Source organism: Salminus brasiliensis, chromosome 2 (genome assembly GCF_030463535.1).
Source record: "Salminus brasiliensis chromosome 2, fSalBra1.hap2, whole genome shotgun sequence".
Taxonomy (NCBI): domain Eukaryota; kingdom Metazoa; phylum Chordata; class Actinopteri; order Characiformes; family Bryconidae; genus Salminus; species Salminus brasiliensis.
Genome location: NC_132879.1, coordinates 17,928,349 through 17,956,103, shown reverse-complemented (window position 1 = coordinate 17,956,103; position 27,755 = coordinate 17,928,349). Strand labels below are relative to the sequence as shown.

The following is a 27,755-nucleotide window of genomic DNA, read 5'->3' as shown; positions in this document are numbered from 1 at the left end:
ATGGTTGCTATGGTAAAGAGTTTTTTTCAGATTCTCAGTTTCTTACTTATTGAAATATTTGAGGGTGCTCAGCATGTTTGGTTTATCTGCTACCACTGTAGATTTATTTTATCAAAATATTAATTCCAAACTTTGAATGGTAGTAGATGTTTGATGGTGTGTGTGTGTTTATGTGTGCGTTCATGCGTGTGTGTAATCAATCACAGGAAAACTCACTCTGGGGAAGACTCTGGTGTGAGGCTGGACATCTCCTCTTGGGTAGGAACTGTTCAGAATGAGGCAACAACGTTTTACTACATTAAATCTAAACTACATTCACAGTCATCTTCTCCACACAATCCCGCACTGACTATCAGCAGCGTTTATTCCCTTTCTACACACTCCATATGAACACTGACAGTGTGTAAACACGCTGGGGTTCACTAGAAGTCAGGACCTCAGGCTGGGCTATACATGTACTTAAGTGTTTTAGAACCAAAGACAGGCTTTACTATCATTAGTAATGCAATTAGTTGTCACACAATCGAGTCAGTAACCATGGCAGCAGACAAACGTTGTTTCTCTCACTGCAATAGCCAAAAAGCCTCCTGACAGTCCATTCTCTTATTACTGTACAGCACATGCGTGAGGTTTCCAACAGCGCTGGTTCCAGCCTGAGCTGGTAATGAAGTAAATGCGCAGTCAGAGCAGTTCTAGCATAAACAGAATCATTCTGCTACTTCTACAAAACCATGTACCATCTCGCATAGACTCTAGATACATGAACAGAAATGTCTTTCAAGCATAACTGACTCTTGAAGGAATAGATTGGGGAAAACAATAAAGAATTTAGAATACAAGTTCCAACGAACCAAAACATGTTTGTCCAAATTGTGGTTCTTTAGTTTTGCTCTGGAGCTTCAATGCCAAAGCTGGGAGTGAATAATGGAAGCTTATACCCCCCAAATAATGAGCATAGAGTTGTTATGATCACTTAATTACAATTAAATCAATTCAGTAGAAAGAGAGGGCCTCTTGGTTGATATGCAGGAAGAAAGAAGACAGTTGAACTAAGGGAACTATAGAAATTGTTCAAAAGCTCAGGACTGCTATCAATGTTTATTAACTGCTTACATAGATTTCCACTTTCACATTAGCTACAGCAAATGGCCACGAGTTTAACACACTGACAAGAAATTTCATTTCTTACACTTTTACCTTGAAATAGACTAAAATAGACTGATTCATACAAATTCCCTGCTTCTGAATATCTTAAATTGTACCGGGTTGGGTCTAGTGGCATTTTATAGATAAACAGTTTGTTATACGCTGTCAGACATCACATAGGTGGGACTGCTGGACAATTTCATATAGTTTAATACTGATATGCAGTTCTAATTGGGGTATAAGCTTCACTTACATTCCAGCTACAGCAGCCTCATAAATTGTGCAAATGAGTGGTTCCTTCATTCTGTCGTGCCAGTCTTAGGCTCGGTATTGCTACTGAGTTTCATTGTAGCTTTATATGTCATTCCAGCTTTCCAACGTACCTTGCAGTTTCCTGCGGTGGAAGCGCGGCGAGCCCAGGAAGCTGTTCTTGATTGAGTTAAGACGTGTCCTCCAGGGCATGCCCCCGATGGAGGGGCTTGGAGGAGGCGTTGGGGTCGGGGTGCCTGCCGGGCTCTCCTTGGGCGTGTGGACGGGCGTCCCTTTGGGGGTGGGGAGAGGGCTGCCCCTGGGGGAGGGGTGGGGGGTCACCTGTATGGTGGGGATAGATTTGGTGCTGTGGTCAGAGCCAGGTACAGGGTGGAAGTGGTGTAGGCGGATTGGCGCAAGAGGCGTGACAGGCATGAAGGACACTGAGAGTTGAGGGGGAGCAGCGGTGGCAGGGGTGGCCCGGCGCACCAGAGGACTGCCGGGAATAGGAGGCGGCTGTGGCTGGGATGGGGTAGAAGGCTCTGAGCGAGCCGCCGAAATGGGCTGGGGCTCAGTGTCTGGTAACGGGTTAGATCTAGTGGCATGTAAGGGCTTCTCGGAAACTTTAGGCTTGGCTGGAAGAGTCTGGGTCTTTGGACACGGACCCAGGAGCGACATGGATGCTGAATTAGGGGACAAGGAGTTGGGTGTCGGTGTATGAGCCTCGATTTGGTTGGTGTAGGGCTGCTCGGGGGAATCAATAGGACTAGTGTTGGGCGATAAGGAAAATTCAGATGTCTGTGGGGGTACGAAGAACTTTCGAGCCGGCTATTTGAATGGGTATGGGGAAGGCATTGACCAGAACATAGCAGCACACATACACACACATGCACAAAGGAATAGCAGCGGGAGAACAGCCACAAAGGAACACATGAACAAGGTCAAGGTCATAGACATGGGTGCATGACAAGCGGGTTGGGAAAGCCACGGCAATGCAGAAAGAAAAGACAAAGAAAAACAAAGCATGCAGTTAGCCAAGACAGGAAGAGACAGGAGCATCGGCATGAACATCCACGGAGCAAAGTGAAAGAACAGAACCCATTATGCTTAACGGCATTCAAAAGGAAACAGCAGACAGCAAAAAGAAGGTCTAAAAGTGCTGGTCATCATTATGAAGGTAAGAAGTTGTTCACAGGCCATGGGTCAAGCAAGAGTGACGCAGATTTGGTACATAGTGAAGCCTGTGCTAAAATGTGTGTGTGTATGTCATTCCACTGAGAACGGCATCATACATGCATCCTCATCTGAGCCCTTTAGATGTTATGTAATCTCTAGTGTCTAGTGTCTGGCTGAGGAACTGAAAGTACTCTAATAGTGCACCGCCAAGCCATAACAGGGATTCAGTTCATAAGCTCACTCAAGCGAACGAGACAATGAACTTCTGACACCGACGGTTCTCTTTTTCACTGCACGGAAACAAAATGTGCAAACCGACTCTTCTGAGTAACGAGAATTCTCTTCATCGCAGTTGTTAAAAGTGAGGGAAGTTAATACTTACTCCCCCTTACTGCAACTGGTCTTAACCTTCAACACATTCATCCTGATACCTCTTTATTACTGAAACTGGTCTTAACCATCACCACATCTGTCCTGGAACCTTCACCATACTCCAGCAGGTCCTAATCTCCACCACATTTGTCCTGAGACCTCCTCCTTCCTGCAACTGGTCTTAATCTCCACCATGTTTGTCCTGGAACCTTCATCATACTCCAACAGGTCCTAATCTCCACTACATTTGTCCTGAGACCTTCCACTTACTGCAACTGGTCTTAATCTCCACCACATCTGTCCTAAGACCTCCTCCTTAATGCAACCAGTCTTAACCTTCAACACAACTGTCCTGTGACCTCCCCATTACTGCAACTGGTCCTAATCTCCACCACATCTGTCCTGAACCTCCCCCCTAACTGCAGCTGGTCTTAACCTTCAACACATTCATCCTAAAACCTCCCCATTACTTCAACTGGTCCCAATCTCCACTACATCTGTCCTGAGACCTCCCCCTTACTGCAACTGGTCCTAATCTCCACCACATCTGTCCTGAGACCTCCCCCTTACTGCAACTAGTCTTAACCTTCAACACATTCATCCTGATACCTCTCCATTACTGAAACTGGTCTTAATCTCCACCACATCTGTCCTGAACCTCCCCCTTACTGCAGCTGGTCTTAACCTTCAACACATTCATCCTAAAACCTCCACATTACTTCAACTGGCCCCAATCTCCACCACATCTGTCCTAAGACTTCCCCCTTACTACAGCTGGTCTTAGCCTTCAACACATTCGTCCTGAAACTTCCCCCTTACTGCAACTTGTCTTAACCTTCACCACATCTGTCCTGAGAGCTCCCCCTTACTGCAACTGGTCTTAATCTCCACCATGTTTGTCCTGGAACCTTCACCATACTCCAACAGGTCCTAATCTCCACCACATTTGTCCTGAGACCTCCTCCTTACTGCAACTGGTCTTAATCTCCACCATGTTTGTCCTGGAACCTTCATCATACTCCAACAGGTCCTAATCTCCACTACATTTGTCCTGAGACCTTCCCCTTACTGCAACTGGTCTTAATCTCTACCACATCTGTCCTAAGACCTTCTCCTTAATGCAACCAGTCTTAACCTTCAACACAACTGTCCTGTGACCTCCCCATTACTGCAACTGGTCCTAATCTCCACCACATTTGTCCTGAGACAACCTTCAATACATTTGCTCGCAGACTGCGAGTGGTCCTACTCCCCACTATATGTGTTCTGTGACCACCTGACCTTACTCAAGCAAACAAGACTATAAACTTTGGACGAACGCTTCTCTCTTTTTCGCTTGATATAAATGTGCAAACCAGCCCATCTGAGAAATGAGAATCCTCTCAGTCATTGGCGTTGTGAATAGTGAGGGTAAAGTTAGGACATCTGAAAAACTGCATATCCACGCCACCACTTCCCCACACAGAGGCTTTGCAATCGCCTTCGCCTGTATCTGGAGACAAAAGGAGCTGAGCTTTTAGAGTGGATTTCCAAAATCAATTTCTCTTTCAAATCAGCCCTGGTTTCTGTGTCACGCAGAGCTTTGGGCGAAGGCCGCTGTAATCTGCGAATGTTCTGAAACGAGTCAGCCAGAAAAGTTTAGCCACGAGCTCCTCGGCTAATCAGAGAGGAAGCTGGATTTTACACGGCCTTCCCTGAGCTGGATTTCCACTGGGCTCAGGACAGGACGGGGGAGGCTTAAAGGAGAACAGTGCTTCACATAGACGCACACACAAACCGACTAGCTCTTTTTCTTCCTGTGCTTTATGTTTCACAACATGTGTGGTAACTTAATTGGCCCTCAATGACCATAATTACATTTCAGACAGAAACACAACACTACAGCGCTGAACAAGGACTAGACTTTACCTGAACGACTGCCTACTATTTAACAATTTCCAGCTTTACAAAGTCAGTTGTATAAGCATCCTCTAAAGTGCTATTCAGGCAGGACTACATGGGGAGGTGTAGTAATGCCATTATTTGCATCTCTGTGATGTTTTTAAAGAATTTGTTGTGTCAGTCACTTTTTTGGACAACATGCTCCTGCCTCTCTAAAGATTAGTGTGGCTTTTACCAACTATAAAATCAGTCCCGTGCACACTGAGATGTTGGTAAATATTCTGACATCCTGTGGGAAGGAGATTTCAAGAGTTTCTTTTGTATGGAAGCACTTGAGGAAGCATTTACTTTATTCTCAGAAGCCCAAATCAAACCGATTCATCCTGGCACAATGCCAAGATTAAAATCGAGAAGATGTTTCTGACAGTTTTAGATAAGCTACAACTGTGGAAACTTTTTTTGCTGATTCTTTTTACACCAGTGGTCACCAATCCACCTCAAGCACCCACTCAATTCACCACTGGTCTATTCTGAGGCCTCCCCCAGACTAGGATTGGTCCTGATCACCACAACACTTATTCCGAGACCTCCCCAGACAGTGATTGGTCCTAATCACCACCACGTTTGTCCTAAAACCTCCCCGACTGTGCTTAATCTTAATCGCCACCATGCTTGTTCTGGGATCTTTGTCTTAAAGCAAATGCTCCAAACCAGCACAATGTTTGTTCTAAGACCTCCCTGCTATTGTGAGTTTTAGTCAAGCTACAACTGTGAAAATCTTTTTTGCTGACTTTTTTTGCACCAGTGGTCACTAATTCTTCTAAAGGAAATGGTTAAATTAGGTGGGTTTGATTAGGGTTGGAGATAAAGCTTCTAAAAGGTAGAAATCCAAGTAGACATCCAAGAAATCCAAGGGTTAGTGAACTGTAATCATTGTATTGTATGAGACCTCCATCTGACCATGATTGGTCCTAATCAACCACCATGCTGGGACCTTCCTCTTGCTGGACACACTTGACCTGAAACCTTCCCAGACTGTGATCAGTCCTATTTATCATCACATTTGTCCCGAGCCCTCCCCCTTACTACAATTGGCCCCAATTGCAACTTTTTGTTCCTGCCTACCTTTAACAGTAGCCTAGTCCCAAATGCTGTCCTAAGCCCTGTGTTAGTCCACACTCAGGTGACGTAGGCAACATACGCACCTATAGTGTGTAAGTGCCTATGAGTGCTAGGTTTAAAAGCATTCACGTGGGACAGACAAGATGCTCACACAGTTCGAAAAAACCCACACCCTCGAATTTGTCACAGCTGCTGTTAAAAGGGAATCGTGGGTAATATGGTGCTGCTGAGTAAATGGGACACCCTACAGCCTTGTGGTCCTCAAAGGCATGCACTACTACAGAACCGCAAACCTTTCTTAGAAACCTTTCGTACCTTCCTCCTAACAAAGCATTGTCCTAGTTTTGTTGACTAAATTGAATAAAGAGTGTGTGTGTTTGTGTGTGTGTGTGTGTGTGTGTGTGTGTGTGTGTGTGTGTGTGAAAGTGGATAATGATACGGGTGGTGGTGTTGGATGCTGGCAGTAGAAAAGAGGGGTAATAGGTACAGGTAGGCGGCAGAGGTATAGAGTGGTACTCACCCGTGGACTGCTTAGCGGACTGGTAGAGAGGCCTGAGGAAGCCCCGCTGATTGAGCGTGATCTGCAGACACACACACACACAGCAATGGACAGAAGAAAACACACATCATCATGTAAGAGACACCCACTGAAGCATCATACAGTGAGAAATCACAGATTGGCTGCAAGGCCCCAGACATAGAATCACCAGGGGGAGTTAGCAGTGATGAAAGCAACCCACCTCACACATGCTATACTGACACTAAACAATGGATAATCTATGTCACTATTATCCATGACAAATCTCAAGTTCCTCTCTTCAGGCTGGGAGGCAGAGGCGTAGACTGATGAACTTAATAAAGTAGTGTCTTTCTCCATCTTTCCAGTGTTATCACTCATCCTGAGCTGAGGCCTGTTGTTCTTCTCTTCCAACAGATGTCCGCACAGACAACAGCGCACGTTTCAATCACCTCCGAGCAAGAGCAAATGAATTATCAGTCACCAATCTGTCTTCATCAGGCGAGATGGCTGTCCGTGCAGACGGAGCCCAGCTGTTCCGCTTCTTTCATGTCACTTTTTCCTCTCTCTCTCTCTCCATCTCCCTCTACCCTTTATTCCTGTTACGCTGCCTGTCGCACGGCCTCTCCCTCTCCTCTCCTCTCCTCTCTCTATCCATGCCTTTATCATCCTTTCCTTCTCATCGTGCTTCTATCCCCCTCCCTCTCTGTCTTTGACTGTGTGTTTCTCTTCATCTACAGCTCAGTTCACATCTTAATACCCACATTTATGGCATTCGTCTTAATAAAAGCTGCTTACTTGGGAAAATAATCCTTCTAGTGCAAACACATTACAGTCCACAGATACCATCAAGCCAAGACACTGACAGACACAGGAGTCTGCGCACTAATTCAGTTCACATTTTTCATATTCAATGTTTTTTTTTTAACAACAGGTGTTACAAAGCTGCATTAAAGAAATAGTAAGCTCAACTTAGAGGACTTTAAGTACTCAAGCCAGGTTTATGGCCTAGTATGATACAGAGGGAGCAAATGAGAGCGAGAGAGAGAGAGAGAGAAAGAGCGAGAGAAACATTCACAATAATCATATTCAACATACACTGACAAGCCATAAGATTAAAAACCTGCCTAATATTGTCCCACCAAAACAGCTCTGACCATGTGGCTTCGAGCCCATGAGCCCATCACCATTCACAGGTTGTCGTTCCTTGTAGCACCTAGGAACTAACCACTGCACTCTGGGAATGCCCCATAAGACCTGACTGATGTTTTGGAGATGCTCTGACCCAGCTGTCTAGCCATCACAAGTTGAGTCTTGTCAAAGACACTTAGATCTTTATGCCCATTTGACTGTTTGCCTGCTGTCTACTATGTATATCTCGCCACTTGACAGATGCCACTGGAACAAGAGTGTCAGTGTATGAGTGTCAGGTGATCAGGTAAGGTGATCACCTGAGAAGTTATTCAAATGACCAGAAAATCTGGCTTAAATTTTAACACCCAGCTAAGACATCCACTAAATTGGTCATGCTTTCTACATACTGGTTGAAATGTGGTCATCCTCTGGAAGTTGTCTTACTCAAGACTTCTGGAAGTCTTTAACAGAGACTGTCTAGATATGGTGTCTTTTGTCCTCGTTAAAGAAAGTTTCCTAACAACACACCTCTCAGACACTACTACTAATTTACACACCACAAAAAAAACATGCATGACTGGCTGCCACTAGTTATGCAAAGCATTATGGAGCATAAATGGAGCGGAACCTATAATCAGCTGCACTTCCGATATCTGCAACCATTTTCTGCACCATCCTCCCACTCCTTGTGCGATCCTTCCTCAAATGCATTATGTATGAAGGAGACATTTTGCATTTTTGCACACACACACACACACACACACACACACACACACACACACACACACACACCACAAACAGCTCATTTAGAAGACAAAAACTGAGAGAGAGAGAGAGAGAGAGAGAGAGAGAGAGAGAGAGAGAGAAATAAAATGCTGAAAGATGAAGAAACAAACTCAAATCTACCACCTTACTACTCAGGAGGGCAGCGGCCTGGCCAGAACTAAAAATAGCTCACACCCCTCATAGCCTGCAGTATTATGGTGGAGTTAGTGGAAAGTGGGCATTGCTCATTCATACAGCTAGAATGCCACAGCTTACACTGATGAATACAAATGCTGAATAGCCAAGGGCTAGAACACAGTACTCCACACAAGCACACACACACACACACACACACACACACACACACTCTCCCAACACCAAACATCAGCCTGGCACATGTTGTTGATTTATTAAGTGAGACTGAGAGATGGAACTGAACTTGATGGCAACTCTGGACAAGCACCAACTTAATTAAGATATTTGATTTAATTATAGGAATCTCATATCTGTCCCATGTTTTACCAGTCAACTAACTCCCCCACCCTTTAAAAGAATTGGCATTGGTTCACAAACATTTCAGCATGGTATGAAACAAATCATTAATTAGTTGCATGATTCTCTGTTTATTGGCACAGATGTGCAATTTACCTTTGGCCTAACTGCAGAATATAGAATTAATACTGGTACTTTCATTTGAACGCATTATCTTAAAATGTTATGTGCCTTAATCAACTAAATTCACATCTGGCCAACTGGCAACTACAGCAGAGAAGGAATGCATTGAAGGGGACCTAGAATGTCACACTTTATTATTTTTTTTAATCTTGGCATACTAATGATAGTTCGGCCATGAGCTGGAAAACGAGCCAATTCCAACCCCCTGAAAATATTTTAAAAGCCTTGACTCAATATATTAAGACGTCAAAATGTATACACCCATCCCACTAATACAAGCTCTATTCAAAGCTGGCAAAAAAGTAAATTGGGACAGCGACTTCAGGAGAAGATAGTGTTGTTGATACTGGAGAGCAGAACATCACCTCCATAGCTGTGCTAGTTATGGGAAAACGTGTTCCTATGTTAACCAGACCTCAAGAACAGTCCAGATCCAGTACCAGTGTCCAAGGAAGGGGAGCTCAAACCCAATGCACAATGAAGAGAAAGCATCAGAGGCAAACAAGGATCTGAGCTAGGCTAAATCCTAATGCTAGCCTTTTAACCACGTCTTTTTTTTTATTTCAACATCTGCTCCCTCAAAAACATTCAGGACTACCTTAGCTGGCAACCAAACTGGAGCTAAACACAAGTCAGAAGGGAATGCGCCAGCATATTACTTTTGTTTTTACTCAAGAAAACCAAATCTGTAAAAGCAAGTAAGGGCAAGGCTAAAAGCTAACAGGGTACAATCCTTTCAGCTTACTAAAAGAACATTGCACTGAGAGGACACAATAAGAGGACAGGAACATTATAGGACTGACTCTGTAATCATCATAGTGTTAAATATCTGTGGTATAATAAAAATGTGCTGTAAATAGTCTTAAACGTATACACATTTAAAGTAATGACATTTACAGCAAAGACATAAAAATATCCAATAAAACATAGAAACATCTTTCAGTTCACAAAGGAAAAAGTCTGAAAATAAATTCTTGATGTGGATGTGATTCAAGCTAATGTCTGAAAATATGCAGTGATTAATGAATCATATTTAAACGATACAGACTGTGCTCAGTGATACAACTGGCACTTCGCGTGGGTGGTCTGATGGCTTAATAAACTGACTGTGTAAATGTCACCTGAGGCTACATTCTCAGTAACTGCGCCCATCAGGCTGCTGTGGGATCTGCAGTATGTGGTACTTTTGAGCACAGCCCATAAGGCAGTTTGTTGTGCACTCAGTAGGGGCCTCTTGTTTGCGAGACTAATACGAGTGTTTGAGGCGGGTCCAGAATGCCACAGGGCAGCTTACTAAAGCAGCAAGAGGGGGTGGACGAGCAGAAGAGACAGGAAGAACGCCAGGAATCACATTAACTGACACAGCCCAAGCCAAAGGCATGATGGGATTAAAGTAGCAGCCCAGGGCAGGCTGTCGGACTGAAGTCGGACAAAATACACTCAAGCGGGCAGAGAAAGTGCTGAGTAAATGCTCTCATTGGACTAAATAGGGTATAAATGAGAAGAGTATGCACTGCAGTGACTGGTGTCTGGGTGTGTTGATAATAAGTGACACAAAAATACAAGCTGTCCAAGTAATCTTAAACAGCCACGCCAGCAAACTACGATAACCTGATAATAACTTGCTAAATAAGCATGAGGTCAAAGAAATCTCTGAAATCCACTGCAGCAAAGCTGACACAACCCGATTATACCACAACAAATACAGTGTATTGTCACTCTAAATTATAAATATTCTTAACCTTTAACATATGAATATGTTTTAATGGGAATTTCTGACAATGTCTAAGGTTAAATTTAATCAACAGCAAGGTCACCCACATCTGACAGCAAATAGACACGCAAAGGAATCTTCAACAGTCATTTAATGAATGTAATCGGAAAGCTAATATATTAAGATATAACTTACAGGCATCTTTCAAGTTGTGGGGTATACAGCAAGAGGAAAATTAGGTTCTGAGACAAATTGTGATTAGTAGATGACTGGGTCAGAACATCAGGCAGGTCTTGTGGGTTTTTTTGGTATGCAGTGGTCAGTACTTACCAAAAGTGCTTATAGGAAGGACAACCAGTGAACCAGCATCAGGGCTATAGGGGCCCAAAGCTCACTAATGCAATCCATGGAGGTCCCACCTCACGTACATTACAGGACTTAAAGGATCTGCTGCTAATGTTGTGGTGCCATTTACCACAGGCACCCTCAAATGATCTTTGACAGGCCAGAGCTGATTTGCACGACAAGGACCTACACAATATTAGGCAGGTGGTTTTAATGTTATGGCTAATTAGCGTATACAAAGGCAGTCCAAGACATCTGTCATTTGTTTCACAAAAGAAATTCCTCACACATCTTTGCTGTCTGATTTTGACCAATAATCGTGTCAAACTTTCAGAAGAATAAAGGCACAAATCCCTGGACATTCAGCATCATCTATACTGTTTTATTTTATGTGATCCTTACACTATCTTCCCACAAACACCAGAGCTTTCGATCAGCTGTTTTGGAGAGATAAAATGTGTCACAGAATAGATTTCAAAGCCTGTTTTTCTTTCTGATACGCTCTGATCTCGAGTTCTCTAAAGCCCAAAGATCTAAAGGTCTTGGAATCTGAAAAGTTTTCTGTTGTAGAGAGATAGCACAGAAAAGACAGAGCACATGCACGCACACACACACACAAATACATGTAATATACACAGCACACCCACACAAAGCTATGCTGATGCACAGACACACAAAAACATCATACAGCCCAATTCCAATCCTAAAGCAGACACAGACTGTGTCTTTCAAAAGTTTCTGAGAGTGATGGAAAGAAAAAGGCAGAACAGTGACACAGTGACTGGCATCTAACCATCCATTCAAAATGAATAAAAACAGAAAAGCACAAAGATTAAAGGAATTCCAGCTATTTACTGAATATCTTTGAAGGAGGAGAGGTTCAGGCAAAACACACTATCTAGTAAGGACAGAATATGAAGATGCAGGGAAGCTTTTCTCTGTTTGTTGTGATGCACATTCATATCACCACAGGAATAAACAAACAAACACAAATAAAAAGGTGAGGGAGTGATGCTGGAAGAGAGACAGTGGGAGAGTGGAATAAGAGCAGACATCCAAACATGCATTAAGACACAGTATGTCCACTGAAGTCATGGGCTATTGTCTCAAAAATATCACTTTTAAAATGACCTTAATCTTAAAATCCCAACTACTATTAAATGTTCAATATCAAAATAAAAGCTACTATTATATTTCAAACCAAAAGGTACTATTCCACTTTATATCTTGCAATTAAAACCACTATTAAATTGTAAATCTTGTAATTAAAACTACTATTGAATTTTAAATCTTAATGAAAGCTACTATTGCATTTTAACTCGTTTTTAACTTCCAATTAAAGCTACTATTAAATTGTAAATCTAATAATTAAAGCTACTATTACATTGCAAATCTTCAAACTAAAGCTATTATTACATTTTACATCTTCAAATTAAAGCTATTATTAAATTTTACATCTTTAAATTAAAGCTATTATAAATGTAACATCTTCAAATAAAAGCTATTATTACATTTTACATCTTCAAAGTAAAGCTATTATAAAATTTTACAACTTTAAATTAAAGCTATTATTAATTTAAAGCTACTTTTATTAATTAAAGCTACTATTCCATTTGAACTCTTTAATTTTAAATTTAATAAATCTTAAAATTAAAACTGTTTTGGAATGTGGATAATAAAACTTGGGAGTTAGATGAATGTCTTTTAATTACCCTTTACATTACTAACTAGGGGTTAAACAAACAAAAAGACCTGAAATCAAGGCAGTCTTTCAGAAGATGGTATTTAGAAATGTAAGTGCAAAAAAATGTTTTTCTCTAGTCATGCAGCTGCCCTCTCCAACCACTCTATTACCTTTCAATGATATATTTTAAAAGCCCCAGTTGCCTTATGTATCATTCTTGGGGGGGTCAGGTCATCTGGAGTCAATTCCCAATTTAATTTCTGCCATCAGCCCCCGTCCTGACATTTGAGTGCGAATGAAAGATGTGTAATGAAAGGGCAGGCTGGGAATGAGCAGGGAAATGAAAGTGCGGGACACCAACTGTGTTCCTCGGTGGCAGGATCATGGCCACAGCGCTGCTGCCGAACAAACAGGCCAAAAAAGAACAACAGCCAGATGTGATGAAATCCTCCTGGACCAGTGTGCAACCAAACCTGACTGGGCAGGTCCAAGACAGCTGGCATAGAAGCAAAAGCAATGCATTTGAATAGTTTGCATACTGCATGAAACTGTCTTAGTTGTTGGCAGGCTGTAGATGAGGTCAATAAATGGGGCTTTTTGCAAAGGTCTGAGGTGGAAAAGCAACACTGCATCTTTGTGATGGGTGTAGTAAGGGCCATGTTAGGATCAAACAGGTAGTTACGGCAGTACCTTTCCTCTTTGCTGCACCTGGGGTGGGCCTCAGAGATATCCAAGCTTTTACTGAACACTGTTTTACTACAGCAGGAGACAAAGTGAACACACAGTCAGGCCTTCATGCAGTCCCGAACAATATACCAACTGATCCATCAATGCTCCGGCCACAAACATGATCTTTTATAGAAGCTGTTGCGAGAAGCTTTACAGATCATTGGAACAAATCTCTTTCAATCTAATCAACTAAGACTGGAATTTAAAGTTATCACATAATGTCCAGCTCCCAGATTAAAATTCTGCTCATATGAACGGGACTAAGTTGCTGTGCATAACTGAAATGAGGTGGGTATTCACATTTGCTATCATGTTAATGTTAGCTGGGTTGAGCAATTGCCAGGATGTGGTGTTCTGTCCTTAGGAATATGGTTAATATCAATTAGTAAAATCAATCAAATGTCACTGACACTGCATTGTATATTGACATGTCTTTAGTATGTTAAAAAAATAAAATAAAATAAATAAACATTTAAAGCTTAGGTTTCATGAGACATATTACAATTTTGGCATATGCCCACAGATTGCCATCTCATTTGAGTAGACTATTAAAAGTAAAAAAAAACAAAACATTTTAGTTAGTTCAGAATTAGTTTAAAATTATAATTAACTTCTTTTACAAATTTTCCCCTAAAATTACACAAAATAATAAAAATGTCCACCTGTTTTTCAACCTCGTAACACTGACTTTTCTCCCTGTAAACATAATGATGTCATTTTGAGGACGTGACTTCATTAAAGGGTCTCTGACCACAAAGTTCGAATAACGGTGAGATTATCAGCACTCTTCTCTATACATTAAGCCATTTATATTTATTTATATTCATATTTTAGATATATGTGAAAAAACATCTTGTACAACAGTCTAGCTTTGCTAGCATAGAAAGACATTAGCCATTTCAGCACAAAACCTTCATCCCTGCCACATTCACTCCTCCACTACATTCTTGGAGCTGAATGGCTGTTACAGGGTTGAATGATTGCCACTTTTTTCGTCTTCACAAAGAGCACCCATTCCTAGATGTCTAGCACCCATGCTCTAGAGTCTCTAGGTTTGGATGACAAGTGATGATGCTTCAAAGTCAATAGAGGGAAAAGTAACTGACAGCAGAAAATGCAGACTGCTTTAAACAGCTTGCTAAATTATATTAAACACGTCACATGTATTATTACGCCACTAAACTATATGTATATATACACAATTACCACTGTCTTTGCTTGGGGTTACCCCAGAGTGCAATACATCATCGCCCAGATGGTAAAGATGAGTTATTAGCTGATCAAAATGGAATAAAATAGCCCAGAGCTCTTCGGCTAACACTGAAAGACATTTTGCATGTACTGTGGAACTGCTTACTGTGGGCGGTGGAACTCTGCTGCTTTTGTGCACTTTATTAAAAAATGTAACTGGCACCAGCAGGAGCTCACAATGCACATGTTTGCAGTCTACAACAGTGAAACAGCTGATCATTAAATGATGTTGAGCTACACGATAGAAACGATTCTTTTTTTTAATGTTTCCCAGTTCTATTAATAAGCTTTTATAAGGTCATACAATGTATACTGTGGTTGTGTTCAAGACGTTCTCAATAGGTTAACTGAGGTCTGACACTCTGCCAGTGTAGTGTAAAACATATACAACTTTACTACTAAAGAGCACATTTGTGATCAGAGCATAGACAGGTCAAATAAATAGTAGCCTTACCACTGCTTTCCATTCTTTGTTTGTGTGTCTAGATACCTATAGCACAGTTCTTAGTACTGGGCAGAAACTCAAAGCCACTCAGTTTGAGTTTCATTACTGAAAATAAATGAATATTTTCTGATCTTTCTCAAATGTGTCCTATTGAATTATTCGCTCAATTGAACAAACTGAGCGGTGTTACAATAAGCTAAGCTGAACTGCTGTAATTAACAACTCTGTAGCCTGCTGAGAGAGAATGTCTCTGAATGGAACAATTAGAGGCAATAAGACTTTATGGAAAGGTGAAAAACAAAAACAGGAAAAACACAAAAGCAAATGAACAAATGCAGATAGGTTAGATGCCAACGTGGCTACTTTGTCATGACCGGTCATGGATAAATCAGCAGGACATTTGTTCAGTCAGGGAACAATTCCACAGATAGTACAGGCATACAAAGACAAATGACCCGTAGGTATGAATAAGGCACATGTTCTAAGGCACCTTTGTCCGTGCTGTGTCATGTCGATGGCTCTCCGTGCTGGAACAGGCGATCCTCCGTCTGTTACACTCAACACCTCCATGGACTTACGCTCCGGCCTTCTCTTCCCATGCCGGTTCAACATGGGGGAGTCTACCCGCTTCCTTGGGGGATCTATAAAACACACACACGCACGTGCGTGCATGCACAGAAGCAAACACACACACACACACACACACACACACACACACACACACACACACACACACACACACACACACACAGGCCAGCATTTCAAGCGTGGTCCCACAAGAAAAACACTAGATCCATCCAAAGTCAATATAAAGCACTGATCTGGAAAGCTTAATTCAGCGGCTCCATTTGATTCCAGATTGATCACTGCTGTGAGTGCTTACTGCAATTAAGCCATTTTGGTGGCCACCAGGGCCTGCTTGCCCCCAAACATCAAGTTGTAGAGAAAGTGTGGAGAACTGTGGACTTTTTTTGAGTGACACCTATGCTCTTATGTTCTTATGTACAGCATCCTGTATACAAACTGAAATGATTACTATGTGGTTAATATGTAGAATATCAGCTTTAATTCTGGGATATTAGCATGTGTTTTAGGTGAACCTGAACCTTCATTTCAAAAGGAACTTGATGGATCATACAAGCTGAAGAAAACTGAAGCCCTGTGTTATCAACAGTCTGTGCTGAATTCACTAATTCGAAGGAGTGCCAGGGAACTACTGTATGTGCAATGTATCTGTGGCACGCGATGTGATATCTGAAGAGGTTCTGCCTGCTAGTGCTGTTGGTGACACTGTAGTGTGAGAATGCACTGAAGACATACCTATATCATTGCGTGGGGGGAGGTTTTGGTCTTCGTGGCTGGGGTACCTTTCCTTCCGGTCCAGCAGGAGGAAATAGATCATCTTCTCCTGGTTGTCACTGAAGGGACAGGAAACAAAAATGGCAGCGCAATGTACAAACCGGATTCCAAAAAAGTTGGGACACTAAACAAATTGTGAATAAAAACTGAATGCAATGATGTGGAGATGGCAAATGTCAATATTTTATTCGTAACAGAACATAGATGACAGATTAAAAGTTTAATCTGAGTAAATGTAACATTTTAAAGGAGAAATATGTTGATTCAAAATTTTATGGCGTCAACAAATCCCCAAAAGGTTGGGACAAGGCCATTTTTACCACTGTGTGGCATCCCCCCTTCTTCTTACAACACTCAACAGACGTCTGGGTACAGAGGAGACCAGTTTCTCAAGTTTAGAAATAGGAATGCTCTCCCATTCATGTCTAATACAGGCCTCTAACTGTCCAATTGTTTTGGGCCTTCTTTGTTGCACCTTCCTCTTTATGATGCGCCAAATGTTTTCTATAGGTGAAAGATCTGGACTGCAGGCTGGCCATTTCGGTACCCGGATCCTTCTCCTACGTAGCCATGATGTTGTGATTGCTGCAGAATGTGGTCTGGCATTATCTTGTTGAAAAATGCAGGGTCTTCCCTGAAAGAAATTACATCTAGATGGGAGCATATGTTGTTCTAGAACCTGAACATAGTTCTTTGCATTAATGGTGCCTTTCCAGACATGCAAGCTGCCCATGCCACAAGCACTCATGCAACCCCATACCATCAGTGATGCAGGCTTCTGAACGGAGCGTTGATAACAACTTGGGTTATCCTTGTCCTCTCTGGTCCGGATGACATGGCGTCCCAGTGTTCCATAAAGAACTTCAAATCGTGACTCATCTGACCACAGAACAGTCTTCCATTTTGCCACACTCCATTTTAAAAGACCCCTGGCCCAGTGCAAACGTCTGAGCTTGTGGAGCTTGCTTAGAAATGGCTTCCTCTTTGCACTGTAGAGTTTCAGCTGGCAACGGCGGATGGCACGGTGGATTGTGTTCACTGACAATGATTTCTGAAAGTATTCCTGAGCCCATTCTGTTATTTCCTTGACAGTGGCATTCCTGTTTGAGGTGCAGTGACGTTTAAGGGCCCGGAGATCACGAGCATCCAGTAGAGTTTTACGGCCTTGACCCTTACGCACAGCGATTGTTCCAGATTCTCTGAATCTTTTGATTATGTTAAGCACGGTTGATGATGATAACTTAAAAGTCTTTGCTATTTTACGCTGGGTAACACCATTCTGCTATTACTGCACTATCTTTCTGCGCAACAACGGTGGAATTGGTGATCCTCTTACCATCTTGGCTTCAGAGAGACACTGACACTCTGAGAAGCTCTTTTTATACCCAATCATGTTGTCAATTGACCTAATTAGTGTTAATTGGTCTTCCAGCTGTTCGTTATATGCTCAATTTCCTTTTTCCAGCCACTTATTGCTACTTGTCCCAACTTTATTGGGATTTGTTGACGCCATGAAATTTTGAATCAACATATTTCTCCTTTAAAATGTTACATTTACTCAGATTAAACTTTTGATCAGTCATCTATGTTCTATTACGAATAAAATATTGACATTTGCCATCTCCACATCATTGCATTCAGTTTTTATTCACAATTTGTTTAGTGTCCCAACTTTTTTGGAATCCGGTTTGTAGTAACACCTGCTGTAAGTGGTCCCAGAAGGATTTTCCTTAGAACAGAGAACATGAGTCAGAGATGACTTTGCGAAGCATCTCCGTTTACTTTGTACAGCGAGCAGAGCAATACAAACAAGCCTTAGATCAGTGCTCCAACTGTGTGATGGTTTATGAATTCCAGCCCTGGGTCCATTTATCTCTTTACTGCCAGAGACAGTAAGAGGCTGTAGTGGGAAGCAGGCTGGCGATGAGTGTGCCACTTCTATATGATATATACGAGCCCTCCACCCTACATTTCTAACACAGGTCTACCATCCAGCAGCATCTCCGTCCTCATAAACTCTTCTCCCACACCCATATCAGCACAACAAATGGAAAGGCGGCGAAAAAGCATGAAGCACCTCAATATAGAAGGAGAATGACTCAAAGGAGCAGATCTGAAGAGGAAAACAGCAGCACTGTGAGACTAGGGAAATAACTGAAGCCCTGCCTCAGCGCCCATCATAATGTAAGTGCTGTTTGACGAATGACTTGCCCAAAAGACAACCTCAGAGTTTGTGTGTGTGTGTGTGTGTGTGTGTGTATGTATGTGTGTGGGTGTATAGGTGGGCACAGATGTGTCTGTGTGTGCATAGAAGGGGGGGTGCTTTTGTATGGGCCAGCAAAGGCTGACAAAGGCTCCCTATAACCAATGCTTTATTCATTATTCTTCATCCCATGCTCTTCTATTGAAGATTCCTGGCTTACCTTAGTCTAAAAGTTCTCAGTCAAAGTTTAAGGCCGGCATTTGTTAAAGTCCTCATAGGTAGGTCTGTCTACTCAGCATCTGTCCTGGTAATGCTCCCCAGTAAGCATTTCTAATCATACAAGACTAGGCTTGTATTAAAGTCAACACTTCAAAAACACAGTTGAGACCACTGTAAAAAAATGTCAAAATGTCAAAAACAAAATTGTAGTCCTTTGCTTAAACAGCACAGTACTGTACACAAGTCAGAAAACACACAGTGTGCATGTAATTTCCAGTCATAAGAACTATTAAATTCAAGTTACGTATAAGATAATCCTCCTGCATAAGATTTTTCAGAACTGTTTTAGGTAAACCACCAAACTCCACTCTCGCTCCAGATCTGAAAAGTATTTGTCCATCCTGAAACTGTGAGATGACGAGTCAACTCTGAAAGGATGTGGAGCTGATCAAGAAGCTCTTACAAGAAAAAAACACATGCAAGAACAACAGACTGAACACACAGTCCAGACCTAAAAACATCATAGATCGTGTTTGGGTTTATGTGCATCATGAGAAGCACAAAATTCTAAGAATTCTAAGGACATGTGGAATCTCCAGATTTCTGCAGAAAAACTGAAAGTCTTCTGAAAAAGTATGAAAGGTGTAATAAAGATGAAAGGTTAATATTATATTTATTTGTTGAGGTTTCTGTATTATTTTCTGTTAAATATATGTTTACTGCTTTTGAACTAAAGTCTCTCACTTTTGCACATTACTATATCTTTCAGATTCCTCCACACTACTACATACATGCTTCATACATGCATCTTCACAACACAGGAGCAAATGTTTGGCGACACAAATCTTCTTCATGACTTTGATTGGTCCTCTAAAAATGCCTGTGGGAACATTACTCAGAACTGATAGTCAGCACATTAGTACTCTATATATGTGTTTGCATCAACAATGTAAGAAGATAATGGGTCTTGTTTTTCCCCTGGTTATGCCTTTACCAACGATTGCATATCTTAATATTTGGCAATTTTTCATTGACTCCAGATCAGTGCAGAACCACTCACTCGTCCGACAGTAGGTCCTTCATCAGCTTGTTCTTGTCCCGGAAGCAGCCGAGCGAGTGCATGCTCTCCAGCACGTCCGGGTCGATGTCGTCAGCCGACGGCAGGCTCCTGATGGCCACTTTTCTGGGCACAGGCTGCTCAGGTTCAGGTTCATTCTTCCCTCCACTGCAACGAAATTTAAAAACACCACCACTGATCAACATCCAGTACTGTGACCCTAGACCCTAGCTTATGAGTTTTGCACACATACAGACAAATGACCTGCTCTTGAAGTAGCAATTTACACAATTTGTTATCTAACCACGAATGTAGCTGATCAGCCAAAGACATGTTTTGTGTCCAAAGGTTGCTTCTTTACATTTGCACTGGAGCTAACAAGAAAAAGAAGCTTATATCTTACCAATTAGCATCTCACAAAAGCTCCAATATTCCATAACACTCCCATTTAAGAAAAGCTCAAATAAAAGGGGAAAAAGGGCCTCTAGCAGTTATAGACATACAATACAACTAGAAATGAGGGAACATCTAAGAATATTAGAAGATTTTACAGCATAATTCTGATCATGGTGCATTACTGTACATTTCTGATAATGCACCATGGCAACAAATCTTGGTTTATTGCTCTTTGACAGTAAGTCATACTTTTTTTTTTGTTTACCATGTTCAAAATATTGTCCCTATCACACTTGCTATAAACTCAGACCTGGCCATTTCATGCCTTTTGAGAATATCATTAATCTAGATTGTATCTGGGCAGGGTTTGTGCAGGTGTGAATGCACCCCACATGCAATTAAACCAGACAGAAATCTGATTTCAAGAGATGGCAACAACACATTAGCTAATTACCTGACTTACCAATTACCAGTTTACCAGCCAATTTGAAGTACATGGTTCTTTACCTGCCACTTTGGCTAAGAAAGGGCTTGATTATAATGAGGTGATTAGGTGAATGGTGGGTACTCTAGGACCAGGGTTAGGAACCACTGGACAATATCAGCTTGTTAACTAGCAGTCTATTAACTAGTAACTATTAAAATAAAGAAAATTTCCAGTTGCACACAAAGTATTTATTGTCAAGCTATACAATAGCTGTAATTATGTACTTTTGGGTATTAGGAGCATGATAATACTGTATAGGAAACCTCCCTTTGACCTCCCTTTGCTCTCAACACAACCTCAAATCTCCTGTTCTACCACATGCCAAAGGCATTCTACTGGATTCAGATCTGGTTATTTGGAAAGCCCCTGAGGAACTCTTTGAAGACTTTTGCTTTGAGACACGGTGCATTATCATGCTATTAGTATTCATTAAATACACATGGTCAGCAACACTACGCAAATAGGTTCTGGCATTCGAGTGAAAATTGGTTGGCATGAACGGGTCCAAAGTGTGCCAAGAAAACATTCCACACAACTTACACCACCTCCACCAGCCTGGACTGTTGACACAGGGCAGGTTGGGTTCATGGATTTATACTGCCGATGCCAAAATCTGACCCTAGCATGATGCGTTTTTCCAGTCTTCAACTGCCCAGTGTTCACGAGCCCCCTGCAGCCTCAGCTTTCTGTTCTGGACTGACAGAAGTGAAACCTGATGTAGTCTTCTCTTGTTGTAGCCCATCATCCTTAAGGTTGGACATGTTCTCAACACAATTGTACAAAGTAGTTATCAGTGGTTATCAAAGTGGTGCACTGCACTACTACCACATGATAGGATGATTAGACCATTGCATGGATTAGGTGTATACATATTCCTAATAAAGTGATTTGGTATACATTAATACATTAAAAATGTAAAATAATAATAATAATAATTATCCAGGACTAATTTTGAGCCCTCAGCATTTGGATTTTACATGGCGCATGACGCATTTCTCTACCAAGCATAAATGCTTGCGGTTAAAATCTAATCAGCAGACAATTTAGACATAATCTGCATGAAATGACCAGGTGTGAGCATGTTCTGGGTATTCCATGTAACCATCTGTAGGAAAACATGGCTGTGTGATTTAGCTGCTAAAAGCATAAGTATTCTGCCTGAAAGTGCAGGTGATTGGAGTGTCCATGGAGACTAGCTAGATGTGTCGCTGACCTCGGAGAGGCTATGAAACAGAGGTGCCTGTCCATTATTCTCTCTCTAGCCCACTGTTTCCCTCTCTATCTCTCTCTCTTTCTCTCTCGCTCGCTTTTTCTCAGGGAAGTCACACAGCAGGATCATGGGCATCTGAGCAGACAGCTAAACCCCGCCGGGCCTGCAGATTCTTGTCCTTGCTGATGACATGTGGAGGCTATGCCATTCATCTCCATAACAGACACAGAGACACATGCACACACTTCCATCTCCATTTCCCAGGCCCTCCCCCCTCTTACACAGAGTTGCATTAGCATTAGCAGAGTCCCCTCAATGCCTCGTACATTTCCATACTCACCCCTGAAGCACACACACACAGACACACACACAGACACACACACAGACACACACACAGACACACACACAGACACACACACAGACACACACAGAAAAGCTCACAGATACAGAGCTGCACTTACATGTACCATGTGTGCTTCTGGATCTGTTCTAACTGCAAGAGAAAAGAAAAAAAAGAATAAAATCAGCTTGACATCTTCAACATCTTCGTCATCTTCATCATCACAGCATTCAAAGCAGAGTGAAAGAAGAGGTCACAGCAGAGTGGCGTCCACAGACACACAGAACCACCATCACTCTGAATCTGAGAGGAGATGAATCAGTGCTACAGTGACAAATGATCTAGAGCTCGGAGATGAAAGCACTGAAGATGGCCAATTAGCATTTGCATAAGTACACCTAAAGGGTCAAGAGTGGTATTATTCATATATGCGCGTGTTAGAGGGCACAGAGTTATGGGTATGCTAATATTGGTTAAATGCAGTATCTGTACACCATTTATATATGCTCAGCAAAAGTCACGATTGCATTAACACGACTTATAAACACAACAGCCCTTCAACATTGCTGTTATCAGCCAGGGATACCAAGATTAAGCTGGTATTTTTAATGTATATCAATGATATCTCACTTAGACTACATATCCAAATGATTGTGGACCCTGATAATGAATGCATTCAGCTATTTTAAGTTGCACAAATTGCTGGCACTGATGTGCAACTGCTCACATACACACACACACAGCTTGTCTCGTCCCTGTAGAGAAGTACTGCCAACAAAATAGGACTCACTGGAGCAGATAAACATGAACCTTCTGGCACCGTGCCTAATGCCAGGCGTGGGCTAGAGGGGTAAAAAGCCCCCCCAGCATTGAGACTGTGGAGCAGTGTTCTCTGGAATGATGGATGATGCTCCAAACAGTACTTTCGGGATAAGTCCGGAAGAAACAATAAATAAGCAGGTGTCCCAATAATTTTGTCCACATGGTGTATTCTTCACTGAAATACGCCCATTTTGTCAAACGTGTGAATTCCAATCTTGTAATTATGCAGATTTAACATAGATATATAAATACAGAGTAGAAGAGACAGAGCGAGAGAGAAAGAGACACAGGAAGACAGAGACAAATGCTGTCTTGAACTTCAGTCAGTACAGAATGTAAACGACTGTAAATGTAGTCCATTACCAACTATGCATGCAGTTATACAAATCTGTACAGTAATTATGCAGAAGCACAGCACCTCTAAGCTCTCACCCTGACTACAGGTCATAACTGTGTTATAGGAGCTTTAGGAGGACAGTAGTGCTGCATCCTCTGCTTCCACAGGACATGCTGTACCAGGGAACAGGACTGATCACAGGTCTGAACCATGATGTAACAGAGGACGTAGAGGAGGACCACAGGCTCTGTCCCCTCAGCACAGTGACATGCATTTCATATGAACTCCAGGACATGCTGTCCTAGCCTGACACTTTCACATACGCACGCACATGCGCAAACATGCACCCACACACACTTTCTGATCAACCCACTTTCACATTACACTTCCATATCAAAGACGATAAGACAAAAGAGCGAGAAAGAGAGCCAGAAAGGAGGAGGGAGACAGAGACAGGGGGAGAGAGAAACAGAGAGACACAGAGAGAAAAAGAGAGATAGAAACATAGAGTGCATAAAGAATGGTGACAGAGAGAGAAGAAGGGATGTGAGAACAAAAGAAAAGGGAAAGAGAGCGAGAGAGAAAGAAAGAGAGAAGGGAAAGTGAGAGAGAGTGAGAGGGAGTGAGTAAAGGAAGGAGAGAGTGGGATAAGGGTGGTATATAGAGAAAGGTGATGGACAGATAGAGGGACAGAGACTGGGGGGAGAGTCAGGCAGACAGAAGAAAAGAGAGTCTGAATGTAAGAGAGCCAGAGACGGGTGGAGAGACAAACAGAACAAACAGAACCAGAGAGAAAGAGAGAGAACGAGGGAGAGAGTGAAACAAAGAGTGAAAGAGGGAGAGAGAGAGGGAAAGCGAGAGAGAGAGAGAGAGAGAGAGAGAGAGAGAGAGAGAGAGAGAGAGAGAGAGAGAGAGAGACAGACAAAGAGAGTGGTAAATGTATAAAGAATGGGGATAGAGTGAGAAAGCGAAATGGGAGAACAAAGGTAAAGCGAGAGAGAGAGAGAGAGAGAGAGAGAGAGAAAGCAAAAAAGAAGAGAAGAGGACGAGTGGCATATATAGAGACATGGAAAGAGAGAGAGACTGCTGAGTAAGACTACTGTGACAATTCTGGATACTAGTGTAGTGGATATCCGACTAATTCTCGAAGAACTCTCATTCATTTCTGTCACTTTAACACTACAATGCTCCGGCTACTAAAAGCATGCGAAACTGCACAAATACAAATACATACAGAAATATATGATAAGTTTAATAAATATCAACCCCAAACCAGCTGAGCAGCTTACTGCACTCATTAAATCCTTTCATAAAGACATTATAATTATGACTGGCAGGAAAAGAAGCATGTCTGATGTACTCATTATACATCCAGCTAGCTCAAGGGCTGATTACGGAAGTTGCTAGATATGCCAGCAGCCATGGATGGTCAAAGCAGTTTGATGTGACTTTCGTAGAGTTGCATTAATGAACGTGAATTAAAGCAATGGCTGGAGATCATGCACTAAAGAACTTGCGGAGGGGAGGGGAGGGGTCTGATCTAATCCCTCTTGTCCGTAGCTGTGCTCTCATCCAGCTCTGACGCTCACAGGCTGCAGGTAGCTTAGTATACTGACAACAGGTATTTAGTGTGTATGCCACAAGCCCTGTACAATGTGGTTTCAACTGTTTATTCATTTTTCAATCACAGTAATCACGTTAGTTTGTCTTCTTTAACAAGATCTCAGTCAACAGAAGGAACAATGGAGCTAACTAGAGTGGCAGAATATGCTGCTATCTGGGAAAATCCATGACTAAATCACTTTGGGGTAGCCTACGATCATTACTTTTCACAGTCTTCTTGGAGTGAAAGTCAGGTTGGTCCTGCCTGAAAAGGCCACATGTGCAATCAGTGAAATGAGTGAGATGGATGTAGCTTTTTCCTCAATATGGTAAGTATCCTTCTATCATCAGCTACCAGTCTCATATGGTTAACTAAGCTCCCCCTGCTCTCTCCTTCTTATTAATAATGCTCTAAACGGTTGATTTTGGTAAGCCCATGGTGAATAGTATAGTGTTATTCTTGTTTCTCCGCCTCATAATCAGAACTCTGGAACTCATGCTGGCACACAGCAGAAGCACATCATAAAGGTGCCTCAAAGTCTTGAATGCTAAAACTAAAATATGCAAAAGTATGTTTATTAAAATCTGATAATTTGCATGTTAACTACATGAGAACAAATTGTAAACTGTTGAGTACAGAGACAATATGCCTTTGTATTAAACATTATGGAGGGCGATGTACTTGTCTCATATTGCTTTAGAATTTATATGTTTTGCTAATGGGCTCCATATACAGTTGGGGAGTGTAATTCACATTACAGCCCTCTTGTAAATACAAATGACGCTTAAAGCACCCCTTCATTGGCAGCTGTACACATGCATTGAGAGGTCTTGTGAACGTTCCACCAAAGTTACAAAGTACAGGATGTTGGATGATCACCACCCCTCCTCTTCTTCCACTCCCTGTTCAATGTTCCCCTCTAGCCTACACCTGGCTTTAGGCATGGTGCCAATAGGTACAGGTTTATGTGCTCCAGAGAGCCCTATTCTATTGGCTCTCTATCTGCACAGACTAGACAAGTGTGTGTGTGTGTGTGTGTGTGTGTGTGTGTGTGTGTGTGTGTGTTTGTACATCTGTGTCAGCAATGGGTGCAACATAACGTTGCTGAATGTATTCAATAGATGGGGTGTCTAATGTGTCATAGTCTAGTAACAAAAAAAATAGTATTACTAGAAGTGGGTTGTGGGACTGGTTATAATTGCATTGTTTCAGCAGTAAAATTGTTCCTCCACAATTTCAAATTAAAGCACCTCACAAAGTTCCTCGATAATCTTACAACTTTTAACTGTGTGGGCAGATAATGGACAAAATTAATTCTACGCAGACCTCTAGTTTAACGGTTTTAGTAGAGTACACAGATTTCCTTTCATGCTTGCTGAAGGTTTTTGAAATGAAGCAATCCCTAAGTGTCTACCAGCTTTAATTCAAAAGGGTTTAACTAAAACATTGCATTAACTGGTGATGTACAGCAGCAAAATGACAAAAACTGTGTCATAACTACTTGTTTTGTCTTTTGTGCTTTACCAGATTCTCTCAGGCCAGGCTGTGTGACTTGCAAGAATACCCCTACAGTGGTGTGTTTAACACTGTGGTCAGACATCTATCGTCATGGCCTTGCTGAGATTGTTGCAGTCCTGCTGCTGAGGCCACTCTATGAGCACAACACTCTCAACATCCTCGAAGTCCCCTTGAGCTTGCTCTTGAAAGCTGAAAGATCTAGAGCTCAGGCTGAGCTAGAGCAGGCGCTGGCTCTCTGCAGCATCTTAACACACATTATGCCTCTCTTTCTCTCTCTCTCTGCTCAGAGCAGCGGGTGGAGCAGGGTCACGCTGCACAGTGATAGATAGCCTCGCACACGTCTGTGATATTAGCATTCATTGAAGAACGGTAGAGTACGAATCCAGCGCAGAGAAACAAAAGGGTCACGGAGTAGCCGGAGGTGTGTGTATGCGTGTGGGTGTGTGTTGGCCGGTAAGCTCGCTATCTCAATATGCACACTGCTTCACAAACAGAGCAGCCAGCGCTACAACAAAGGGCACAGCCATGAGCAGCAGTCTGCCTTTGAACCGTCAGACAAGATTTATTATTTATATTTCCAGACGTGCCGTCCCTCGCTCCTTCTCTTCTTCCCTCCCTCTCCTTCTCTCTCTCTCTCAGGCCGTGTATCATTATCTGCACCTATCCTAAAGTCGTAGTGTCAAGGTTGCTCGCCACATCCAAAAGAAATGGAGAGTGTGAGACAGAGGCAGAAGCAGCGTTAAAAAAACACACCAATCACAGAACTACAGTACAGGTTCCTATGACTCTTTAGAGCATTACTAACTCCAGACTAGTTTAGACTGTGTGTTGGTGAGACATGTCTAATTTAGACTATAGCAGTGAATGAAATCTATCATTACGCCCACATATCTATCATACGGTCATAATATGATGTATGGTTGACACACAGATGAAGAATAGAGTGTGTAATGAGCTGTTTTTTTTGGCATTATGCAACTGAAAGTTGGTGCATTGCAC

General features: G+C 42.1%; 1 protein-coding gene across 3 annotated transcripts in view; it reads right to left on the bottom strand.

Annotated features, from left to right (window-relative positions):
- Positions 1-27,755, bottom strand: part of brsk2a (BR serine/threonine kinase 2a) — a 239,743-nt gene that overhangs the window by 19,864 nt on the left and 192,124 nt on the right. For 2 of the 3 annotated variants that reach the window (XM_072669124.1, XM_072669138.1), the window contains exons 9-16: positions 22,598-22,629; positions 20,047-20,211; positions 16,526-16,623; positions 15,696-15,846; positions 13,471-13,536; positions 6,467-6,527; positions 1,530-1,737; positions 217-265 (exon numbers count right to left, since the gene is read on the bottom strand). In XM_072669124.1, coding sequence (XP_072525225.1) covers positions 217-265; positions 1,530-1,737; positions 6,467-6,527; positions 13,471-13,536; positions 15,696-15,846; positions 16,526-16,623; positions 20,047-20,211; positions 22,598-22,629 — 830 coding nt within the window. The remainder of the gene's footprint in view (positions 1-216; positions 266-1,529; positions 1,738-6,466; positions 6,528-13,470; positions 13,537-15,695; positions 15,847-16,525; positions 16,624-20,046; positions 20,212-22,597; positions 22,630-27,755) is intronic. The other variant, XM_072669132.1, reaches the window with a different exon arrangement.